The following is a 12888-nucleotide window of genomic DNA, read 5'->3' as shown; positions in this document are numbered from 1 at the left end:
TAATAAGGAATGCACTTTTCATATGCGAATTTTCGTTAGACACACTTTTAAAAATTAAATAATGAAAAGGAAAAAAATTTTTTTTTTAAATTTTAATATTTGGTGGGTCCTCCGTGGTTCTTAATCACTTCAAAAATTCGATTTGGCATTGAATTAATGAGCGCTTGGAGTGTCATTGGTTGAATTTCTTGCCAACACCTATTGACTTCACCTCGAAGCTCTTGAATGCTGCTAAATTGTCGTCCATTTTCATAAACCTTTTGAGATAAGATTCCCCAAAGGTTCTCAATTGGATTGAGATCTGGACTATATGCAGGCCATCTCATCACTTCGATGTTTTTGGATTCAAACTATGCCATAGTTTCTCTTGATTTATGAATGGGTGCATTGTCTTGTTGGAAAATGACTTGATCTTCCAAGTTATTTTCCAAAAAATCGATTAAGTCATCTTCTAATAAATCTGTATAATTAATGGATTTCATTTTTGTTGATATAAAACATATCGATGTCTTTCCATTGATACAAAATGCTGCCCATGTCATTAATGATTCACCACCAAAATTGCGTGACAAACGAGGTGCATTGTTTTTTCGCAAATCATGCCAGTAATAGCTAAAACCATCTGGTCCATCAAGATTAAACTTCTTTTCGTCAGAAAATACGACATATTTCCACTTTTCTCCAAAATCCATATATTTTCTGGCGAATTCAAGTCGTGCTTCTTTGTGTATTTGCTTTAAACATGGTTTTTTTAGTGGTTTTCGCCATTTTATATTATCAGATCTTGACATTATTTGTTGAACACGTCTAGGAGTGATTGTCAAACTTAATTCTGATATGATTTGACTCGCAGTTAACTTTTGTTTTGTCGCTAATTGTCGAATTTGTTCCATGTTCCTTTTCGTTATCTTGTAGTTTTTACGTATATTTTGATTGACGCCATATACTGACCCAAGTTTCAAAAAGTTTCTAATCACCTTTTCAGATCGTCCAATTTTTCGTCCAATTTCTCTATTAGATAACCCGGAATCCTTATATGCTTTAATTAAACCTTTTTCATGGTCATTTAAAAATTTTCCATGTGCCATTTCACTAAAAATATGAATTTCACTAAAAATTGAATTTTAAATTTATGAAAAACATTTTTATAAGTCAATTATGAAATTAATTACAATTTAAATTGATTTTTTCAACACCAAAACTAAAAATTATATCTCAAATTTAATAAAACAGAACTGCGTCTATACAAATTTCGCACTCAAATAAATCAAATAACTAAATTTTTTTATATAAAGAAATTATAAAAACAATGATATCAATTATCTTTTAATTATCAATTAACAAACAATGGTATAAATATATCACATACAGAAATTTCTTAATAAAACGTTTAATTAAGTCTCTATAATGAAAAATCTGATAAAAATTGTGTGCGGCTAAGAAAATTTCGTTCACTGTATAAATAGTAATAAAACATACTAATGACACATAGTATGGTTAATATTATGTTCTAATCACACATAAATTGGGTAATAACATGCACAAACCATGCATAACATGGTTAATGCAACGCACTAAAATACAGCTGATGAAATAATAAAGTTAAATTATTTATTAAAAACAAAGAGTTTGAAAATTTGCCAAAAAAAAAGCTTTTAACTATATTTTTGTTTAATTATGTAATAGTAATAAATTAAAAAAACAAAAAAAATGAAATTTCTTACTTCTCCTTCCACATCAAGGAAAACAGTACCTAAATGTTTGATTATAAATTAAAAACAACCATGTCTAATTTTCAACTATTTTTTATTATTTTACTGAGTTAAAAACTGAGACAAAGATTATAAAAGACAAAAAGTCATGGAAAAAATTAAAAATTAAAAAAAATTTGAAGAAGTTTTTAAAGTGATTATTGAAAAATTCAAACTAAAAAAAAACAAATAAGAAAATAAAAAAAAGATAAAAAAATCTTTTTTTAATCATTTTTATCAAAACATTTAGTAAATATGAGACAAGGTGGCTTCAACTTCTTATATATATATATATATATATATATATATATATATATATATATATATATATATATATATATATATATATATATATATATATATATATATATAAAATACAAAAAAGAAAATATTTTAAATGTCACAACATAACAACATTCCAGGATTTTTTGAGTTATTTTTGAATTAAAATAGTTTAGCAGTAGCTTAGTGATTTGCCATTGTTTAAATAAGTCAATGCCCAAAAATACAAAAAGCAAATAAAAAAAAAAAAAAATGATGTCACAAATCATACTACACTTATGTGTTAGACATTTTCATTCATCGCAAAGCCTGTATTTCCATTTTTTCTTTCTTTTTCCCTGCTTTTATTTTTCCCTTTATTTTTAAGTATAAAAACTGTAAAATCTTAAACATAATTTAAATAAAAACAATGTTTTTGATTTTTATCCAATTTTATATTTTTTATTATATATTCTAATAATATATATTCCAATATTTACTTAATATATGTGCAACCGAATAAAATTAATATCCTCATTAGTTTAAAAAAAAAAATTAAAAAAAAAAGATGAGTTTTAATAAAAAAAAAAAACATTGTAAAGAATTGTTAAAGAGTAAATTAATTTCAATTAAATACAAGAAAACAATATCAAGTGTTGTACAGAAAAAACAAGAGGCATCTTACCTACAAAGTCTTTTGCACCTATTGCACCTACCAAATATCGATGATCAATTTCAGTCTATAAAAATTTAAAAATCAATGAAAATAAATAATTTTCTAAGTTATTAACAAATGTTTTGAAGGAGAATTTGATTAGGATTCATGCAATTCTTTTTATGCTATAAATAAGCGTAGAGGGAAATGTTTATTTTTATATTTTGTAATTTTTTTTAATTATATTTGAATATTATTTATTTATTCTTCTTTAACTTTTCTGTTGTTAAAGGATTTGTTAACAAGAAGCGTTGAAAACTTTAAAATAATAGTTTTGAAAATAAAAATTTTGTTTTTATGACTAAAGTTGCTTTTTTTAAGGTTTTTATTGATTTATTTTTAAAAAATTTATTATTAAAGAATGAATTCAAGAACTAAAAATAATGAAGATTTGTATCTACCTTTATGTTTTTTCAAAATAAAGTTTTGTTTTTGTATTTAATGAGTTGTTGAGAAGTAGCACTTTGATTGCATTTTATTTTATTATTTTAATGATTTTTTGATGATGTTTAATTTTACCATCCTCCACAACAATTATAGCAGGTTTGATCTAGCAAAAGTAACTACTGTAGAATACGCAGACAGTTTACTGATTCAAAATTTTTTCACCATTTCTTTTATTTACTCTTTATAAATCTATTGCTTATTTTTTGAATCTATATTCATTTACTTTGTACAATTTATACTATAGATTGTTAATAATATCTAATATTTAATAATATATAATACTTTTATGCTATAGTTTTATAATTAATTTTCTTAATTTTCTTAATTCCTCTATTCTTTTTTTCTTCTTCTAGTAACTCCCAACTTAAGAGTGGTTGCTTGCAGCCTTGTTGGAAGTGAATCAAAATAATTAAAAAAAAAAATTAATTTCCTTAATTGATTTGTTTAGCGTAAAAATAATGATTAAATAAAAATGTTGAGTAAATTTTTATTTTTATAAACTAAGGCTATTGGCTGGTTGTTAGTAGAGATGTTGTCAATAAAAGTATCGAGCAAACTAAGGTTATTGGCTGGTTGTTAGTAGAGATATTGGTAATTAAAAGGTTTTTTAATAAGAAAATTTGCAATCTTTTGTTATGTTCTCTTACCTTTTTGCATTAAATTGTTATACTTAAAATAGAAATATTTTTTTGTATTATGTAACCTTGTTGATTTCAACTTTTTAAACTGTTGTTCTGTAATTTGGACTGTAGTCGTTGTATTTATTGTGTACAACTTCAGTCTACTTGTTTATTTTATAATTTGGACTGTAGTGATTCTATTTATTGTGTACAACTTCAGTCTACATGTTTATTTTATAATTTGGACTGTAGTCATTCTATTTATTGTGTACAACTTCAGTCTTCATTTAAAAGTTAGAGTAAAATAAAGCAGGCTCCTATTTTTTATATTTAATTCTTTCTCATGTCTTTTTCTAATGTTTTACTAAGTAGGTTTAGTAAGTTTTAGGTCATATACAATCATATACAACATTTAATTTAAAACATTCATTACCAGTAAGTTGTTTAAAAAATTTCATACAAACTATGATGTTATACTCTTTATCACTATAATTTTTCATTTCTTTAGTTCTTTTTTTTTTTGTCTACTGTTGAAATATGGTTTAAGTTTAGTAAATTTTCATAGGTTGTAATTTACTTATCATAAGTCAACAGTTAGAAAGAAACTGGAACTCCTATAGAATTCTACACAACAATGGCACCAACAGCAGTAACAACAGCATCAACAATGGGTATATTGATAGAACAAATAAAGGGTCTAACTTACATAGGGTGTGGTCCTAAAATGGGGACCAAGATTCTTTTTATAGAGGAAAAGGCCCACTAAGAAGACAAAATGAGGAGGGAGTCAAGGAAAACATTTAACTACATTCACAACTTGTATTTTTGTAGTTAGTTAAGATACTAATTGTAGATGTAATTAAATGTTTTTTTGTAAACATATATATACTTTTTTTTTATAGCATGTTTTGTTGTTTTATTTATATATAGTAATTGTAAATAATATAAATTTGTTCTATTAAATATTTTACTAAAAAAACATTTTTTGTTTTTTTTATAAAAATTTTGCTTGAAAATAAACTTTGTTAAAAGATATATTATGTTTCTTTTTTCTTAACAATTTATGCTTTGTTAATTGTTAAATAACTTTGTTGAAAAGATATATTTTGTACTTATTTCTTAACAACTAATGTTTTGTTAACTGTAAATAATTTTTTTCGAAAAGATATTTTGTTCCTTTTTCTAAATGGTTGACATTTTTCTTATTGTAAATAAATATATATATATATACCAAGGATGCAGAGTCCCAAAAGGACTCCGGCTTTATATCTCTACTTTTTCCAAGTCTGTAGTCTCTAGAAGCTCTAAAAATGATTGCTGACTTATGATCTGCTAAAAGAAAAAAGTTTATGAGATTTAATGACTTGAAACTTATTGTTTTTAAGCCCGGAGTCCTGGAGTTCTGGAGTCCTTGCCGCCATTATACCTAAGGACTCCGGGTCCAAAAAATGATTGTTCCTCTAACCTAAGTCCTAATTTTTTTCCTATTAGTAGTCTATAAACTCATTTATATTTTTAGAATTCCTGGATACCAAACACTTGGATAAAGTAACCTTTTTGTGACTTCGCATCTCTGATATATACTAATATAAGTAAATATATACTTTTATTTTGCATTTTATTATTTTGGCAAAAGCTCCTCTTGATGTAAAATCTTGATTACTTTTAACTGAAATATTTTTTCTCACCTGCTGATTTAACATAAGGTGGAGGGGGTCTTAATGGGAGGGTTAAAATTTTGTAGCCTCCAAATTTGAAAAACACACAGAGAAGTGTCATCATGTTTACATAATCAATCAGGTAAATCTGCGCATCTAATATAGTAAAGAAACAATTTTATTTCCTAGAGTAAGGAGATGTTACATTCAAACTTTTTCTTTCAAAATAAATAAATGGGATAATAAGCGTCAAGTGTACAGAAAAGAGCAGAAAAGTTAATACCTACTCTCCTTGTTTATTATTAAAATTTAACAATAAAAAATTTTAAAGTACAAAACATTAATCATTAATTAATCATAAACATTAATCATTAATCATTTAAAGTACAAAACATTAATCATTTACTCAAAGCCAAACTACTTAATGAATTATTTTTCTACCATTTACTAAAAAATGTTTAAGTAAAGAGACTTTTGTTAAGGATTCCTTTGCTCGAAAGGGGCGCTATAAAAGCTAAGTGTATTACTTACGGGATTATTAAAGTATTTATAATTCTTTTTCTGCTTTTTAAAAGTATTTTGTATTTTTCCCATTTTTTCAAAAAGCTTTTTTTAAAAAAAATATTGAAAGAAGCGTGGAACAGACCATGAACTGTATTTTACGGGTCCAGACAACAACTTATTATAATAATGCTGGAGACTAGTTGTAGAAAACTTGGCTCACAATCAAGAAGCTTGAGGTTCAAATCTAACCTAAGCCTCTCGAAGTATCGTTATTATCAACTATTTTAACTGACAGCTAATGGTTAATGACCAATAGCTGTGTGTTAAATAAATTGAATTCAACACAAAGTAAGTACAATTTTTTTACAGGTAAATTTACATTTTAAAATTTATCACATTAATACTATTTTGTGATAGTAATGCATGTCATGTAATTTTTTTTATGTACATCATAGTAACCTATGTTCTAGTAAAAATTTGTTTTTTGTATTTTGTTTTAAGTTATGACTATTTTTAACAAAGTTCTCTCAGAAATAACACTTCAATGTTATTCAAGTGTTATATTTATAACACCTTGCAAGATTTGAATGTAGCACATACAGGAACATTTTAGGAGTTATTGCATATTATTAATGGAAACCTCTTAGCTTACTTGAAAAGATATTAGATATTTTATTAATTGATATACAAGTGTATACAATCTTGAAAACTTATGAAAAACATGAATAAAGCCATAGTTTTCTACTCAAACAATCTATGTATGATCAAGGTATTTAAAACATGTATTACAAAAATTTATTTCAAAATTCATTTGACTATAAAATAAAAAACTAAAAAGTGAGATATAACCAAATTCAATAGCATGAACTCCAAAAATGAATGTTTAAATTTGTTGTAATGTGATAAATTTGTCTACTGTTTTTTATAACTATGTAGGCAAAAAAATACTAAAGCACTTTTTACAGCACTCTTTTTTTTTTTTACATTTGATTACGCCATGATTTGAAGGTAATTAGTTTGAACTGCCACAAAAAATTGATTATATGCTCTATATTATTAGTTTGGAGAAATCTCTACATATAATTTGGCAAATCATTATTAGTTACCATAAAAACATAATATCTGACCTCATCTATTGCTTTAAGACCAATCCCAGCTAGACACCATCCATACACTTGATGATTAAGGTTTGAACTTTTTTCTTCTAAAATTTTATTCTGCATATTATTAATAGTTAATACAGTAAAATATAGTATATATAATGTAGTATTAATAACTTTATTGAGACTAGAGTCACAATAAAACAAGACAAAGTGGTGAAAGAGAAACTTTATTTACAAATTATTTACATGAGTTTGTTGGGAGAAGCTTGGTCACAAGAAAAAAAATTAATGAATTTGTTTTTAATGATATTATTATTTTAATTTTAATAAATTCGTTATACTCTTTATATCAACTTATAAGGTTCAAATAAATATTAAAAATATATCAACATTTTAAAATATCCTTAAAAAATGAATTTTCAATGTTTCAAGTTGTGTTTTTGCCTTTTTTTTCTTTTGTATGTAAGATATGATTTAATCTTTTAGGTTTAATTTATACAAACATTTATTTTTACAAGACACGCATAACACAATTTAATTCTAACGTGGTTTGCGGTCAAATGCGCATTTTTTAACAACTGTTTTGTTATAATTAATAGTACTTAATATGCTTATATAAATTTAATTCTATGGCAATGAATAACCCAAAACCTCACTTTTGATAAACCAATATTAAGAGCTTAAAATTTTTTTGTAAGCCTGATTACGCTGAAAGTTTTTATTTTTATCGGTCACTAAAAATAACTATCAAACTGATAGTTATTTTTAAACACATATAATGTATGTAAACATATTAAACACATATAATGTATGTAAACAAATTAAACACATATAATGTATGTAAACATATTAAACACATATAATGTATCTAAACATATTAAACACATATAATGTATGTAAACGTATTAATATATATGTTAACATATAAATATAATTATCGAAAACAATAACTAAGATCTTTCAGAAATACAACAACGACAATAACAGTTTTTGTAATTTAATAAATATTACACAATATATGTTGTATTTCTGAATGTTCTTAGTAATAGTTTTCAATAATTATGTTTCTAATTATGTCTCTAAAAGTATTATCTCATTCTTCTTCATCATCAGAATCTCCCGATCATCATACCTAATACAACTACCTCAAAGCTGACTAGAACTCTTTCCATGAGTTTCATTATGATGGCCTTTTCGATGAGTTTAATTATGATGGCCTTTGGGTAGAAATCTTTCGTCTTTCTGCTGACAAATGTGCTTTTTATATAACTTTTCAAATTCAGGCTGGCATGGAATCTTTTATTCCTTCTCAACAATTTCAAGTAAAGCCTCACTCTTCTCCTTGGTTTACCTCTCATTATGCTGCTGAAATTTATAATCAGAACCATTACTTACATATTTATCACCAAAACAATTCTCCAGAAAACAAGTGTCTTTTTACTATTGCTAGAAACTATTGTAAAAAGGTTTTGTCTAATACCGAAGTCCGCTATTCTCAGATCACAGAATCTCGTACTTTGGAGAGCAACCTGACTCGTCTAACTACTGTCTAATTAGTCTTCTTCCTATCATAAACAAGGTTTTTGAGTCTTTAATTAACAAAAACTTATTCTCTCATTTTGAATCTAATAACTTACTTTCTGATCATCAATATGGATTTTGATCTTCTTGTTCTACTAATGATTTGTTAACGGTAATAACTGATAGGTTTTATCCTGCATTAGATAAATGTGGAGAGATTAAGGCTATCACTCTCAACATTTCTAAACCTTTGACAAGGTTTGGCATGCTGGTCTTCTCCATAAGCTCCCTTCTTATGGTGTATAAGGTAACATCTTTAAGATTATTGAATCCTTCCTTACCGATTGTAGTATAAAAGTTGTCCTCGATGGACAGTACTCTACTTCATTTCCTGTAACTTCAAGGGCTCCTTAAGGTTCTATCCTTGGCATTTTACTTTTTTTAATTCACATTAATGATCTCTCAAAAATTTCCACACCCATTTTTAACTTGCATCTCATAGCACATCCATTGTTAGGTTGCATCTCATTATCGTGCTTGTCACTTCTTTATTCTGGATTCTAGTCTTTACCTCTATAAATCTCTAATCCATGCTTGAATGGAGTACTGTTGCCATATCTGGAGCAGATCTTCAAATGATACCCTTTTTCACGAGGTGCAAAGTGATAATGTTGCTTTTCTTTCTCTTTTCTATAAATACTATAATGGGCGCAGCTCTAAAGAGCTAGCGTCTCTTGTGCCACCTCTCATGTTACTCGTCATTCAATTAAGTCTCATCATTTTACTGTGATTGTTCCAAAGTGCTCCAAAAAATCTTTTTTATCAAGTTTTTTTCCTTGAACATCAGTTCTTTGAAATTCGCTCACTTCATCTTGTTTTCCTGTTTCATATAATTTGCAATCTTTTAAGTCATCTGTTAATCATTATCTTGCTTTTTAAACTTCATCTTTTCACTTTTAGTAACTTCTAAACCTAATAGTGGTTGCATGCAGCCTTGTTGGAAGTGAAGATTTTTGAAAAAATATGTACTTATAGTTTATATATGTTTCTATTATGTTGTTTTTATGTTTTACAAGTGGTGTTACTTGGCAACAAATAGAGCAAGATTTTTATCCATGCAAATCGAGCGGTGTCACTAAGTTTAGTGGCAAGCCGTGTAAATGCCCTGTATTTTTTTCTATGGTAGACTTTTTAGAACTAAGACTAAGTATGTATCTTATAATAGTATCTAAATATTAATACCACAATTAATTAAGTTACATCTTTTTTTTTTTCGAAGTTACAAATTTTTATTTCTTTAGTTAGCCCATCAGAATCATCAATCTAAGAAGATTCTTTATTTTTTATTACTTCTGCTAATGTAGTTTACTTTGTTATTTCCTTGTCTTAATATTTTTTTATTTTATTTGTTCATTTTATTAGGGTGTCACTCGATTGACTAGTTTTTAACTATATGAGTGACACTGAACCTAACTTTGTAAATTATAATTAAATTTGTAATTTTTGATTTTAAGATTAAATAAATGGATAAAAAAAAAAAAAAAAAAAAAAAAAGAAAGGTATGTGTTATTTTTTTATATTTCAATTAAATTATAACTTTGTACATCTACTTTACTACTATACTCTGCTTTTTATTTCTAAAATTGCTTTCAGATATTTTATGATATCACGAGTAATAATTTTAAGATCATTATAAATATTTTTTAAAGAATTAATATAGTTTTAATCTTTGTCATTACCTATTTTATTAAGTTTTCATAAAACTATTTATATTAGTAAATGACTTTTTTTATGCAAATTCAAACATCTAGTTAAATCTTTCTTTTTTAGATGATTTTGTCATTAAATTATTAGTTTTTTTACTAGAATAAAACATGATTTTATTTTAGTTAACTTATAAAATGATTTGAAATTTACTGTATTAATCATTAGTCAGCAGTTAGAAAGAAACTAGAATTCTACATAATTGAGGTAAAAATAATTGTCTACTGGTATCATTACAAAACCAGTTTCATGTTTGTTTCTTTTTTTTATATCTATTTAGTACTTCTACTTTTTTAGACACAGTGTGTTAGAAATGCTGCCAGCCTGTCTCTCTCTCTATTGAGAGTTTATTAATAAAGTGACAAATTAATGGAACCTTCTTTGATATTATTAAGTTGTTTTTTTTCAGGTATTTTTTAAGCTTTTATTGTTTTAATAAATGATGTTGTCTCTATGTCCTACCTAAAAATGTTGTCTCTATGTCCTAACTAAAAATGTTGTCCTTATGTCCTAACTAAAAATGTTGTCCTTATGTCCTAACTAAAAATGAGCAGAGCTAAATAGATTATAGATAAATGTGTATTTTATCATAATTTTCAGATAATATATCAAGCAAATTGTTTTTGGTTGCTTACTGCTAGTTTATAATGATATTTAGTGTAATTTATAATGATATGTAGTATAATTTACAATGATATACAGTGTAGTTTATAATGATATATATAGTATAGTTTAGAAGACAAACCTTCATTCCTTTTTCGACACGGATCAACCTCTCCAATTGGTGAAAAGTCACTACCAACAGTCCAACATTTTCCTTCTAATAACCTGTAGTTACCATTGAAGTGATTTATATATCTATGTGCACAACCCTAGACAAGAAAATTCTACAATTTAAAATAGTAATTCTAAATCTTAAATAATAATTACAAAAATAATCTTATGGAATATTATTTAGACAATTTATTAACAATTTATCAATTTTTATTACATTTATTAATTTATTAACTTATTAACTAATTTATCAATTTATTTAGTTGCTAAATAGAGTCATGTTAGTTAAAGAAAGACTTTAGGAAGAGTCGTTTTTTTTTTATGGTTTTTATATTTCTATGAACTGTGCTTGAATGAAACCTATTTCTTTAATTTATCATATTTTAAAATTTCTTATCAAATAACTTTTGATAAGAGACTGGGTATATTTTGGACAAAATTAAAAAAAAAACATCTATAATATAATAAGTCAGGATAATCATTTCTATAACTGCTACTATTTAAACTGTTTTATCAATTTTATCAATACTAAATAAATTTTTTATCTAGATTTTCTTTAATCTGCATTATTTCTATAATGCAAATTATAGATTAAAGAAAAATAATTTCTTAGGACTTAAAAATATTTTTGAAAATATATGTCCAAAGAATCACCCTGCAATTGGAGAGAAATTATATAGAAAATTTTGAATAACAAAGAAATGATGATTTAGTAATGGTTTCACTTTGAAGAACTGGTTTTATTATTTTTTCAAAGCTTCTTTTAAACTTTCCATTTTTGAATCTTCTACATAGTTCTTGCTTTTTTTGCAGCTTCAAACGCCTTTTTTTTTTAGGGTACCAGTACAGTAATACCCCAGTTTCTATGGTACCAGTAGTATCATAGATGCAGCTTTATGTCACTTGCAAACATTAGTGGTTGATATTAAGATCTACCTTGGAAGGGTGGATTGAAAAAAAAATTAAGTTTATAAATAATTTTGGTACAAAGCTTAAATTTACTATACAGAAGAAAAGTCATGAGCTAAAACTTGCTAATATTGCTGGTTAAACATTTCCAGAAAATAAAAAAAGAAAAGAAAATGAAGCTGTAGACTTTTAAAAACTTTTTTAAAACATAAAACTGATTTAGCAATAGATTCTCTAATAAATTTTGCATTAATAAAAGTTTTTAAGACAGCTTACTACAAATTGCAGAAATATTATATTTGGTAGAACATTAGCTTCATTTAAAAAATTAACTACTCGATGAGTCATCTAACCTTCGTCTTCTAAGGTATGCTATCGGAAAAATCTGCCCACCTTTCTTGATCAAAAAAGGATGTAAGAAAGCTTAAATGTATTTAAATCAATATATTTCTGAAAAATTAAGACTGTAAAGATTACATATTAATAGGGAAAAAACATAAGTTTCTAGACAAAGTGATTTTTGTAAGTTTTAGCAGCGTAATCCCATTTTTTCTTCAAATCTGTAGCTGATTTTACTGTTTTTCCACTTAATTTCAATTTCTTTTTTATGATGGCCCAATAGGACGTAATTCGGGGCAGTTTGGAGGATTCATCTTTTTCGGAACCAACATCACTCCATTATCATCGTAAAACTTTTGAGCATCTTTTGAGTAATGTATTGTGGCTAAATCAGGCCAAACAATACTTAAGTACTTCTATGAGCTTTAATTAGTCGTTTTATACGAGAAAGATAACATTTCACGTATTCCAAAGATTTCATGTGCCCAAACAAACACGAATTGGCGATTTTTTACATACTTG

At 25.9% G+C, this 12888-nt stretch overlaps 1 protein-coding gene across 1 annotated transcript in view; it reads right to left on the bottom strand.

Annotated features, from left to right (window-relative positions):
- Positions 1–12888, bottom strand: part of LOC101237856 (integrin alpha-7) — an 81715-nt gene that overhangs the window by 44199 nt on the left and 24628 nt on the right. The window contains exons 4-7 of the mRNA XM_065811021.1: positions 11090–11216; positions 7084–7160; positions 2698–2752; positions 1725–1753 (exon numbers count right to left, since the gene is read on the bottom strand). Coding sequence (XP_065667093.1) covers positions 1725–1753; positions 2698–2752; positions 7084–7160; positions 11090–11216 — 288 coding nt within the window. The remainder of the gene's footprint in view (positions 1–1724; positions 1754–2697; positions 2753–7083; positions 7161–11089; positions 11217–12888) is intronic.

This window comes from Hydra vulgaris, chromosome 11 (genome assembly GCF_038396675.1).
Source record: "Hydra vulgaris chromosome 11, alternate assembly HydraT2T_AEP".
Taxonomy (NCBI): Eukaryota; Metazoa; Cnidaria; class Hydrozoa; order Anthoathecata; family Hydridae; genus Hydra; species Hydra vulgaris.
This window is presented reverse-complemented; position numbering and strand designations above follow the sequence as displayed.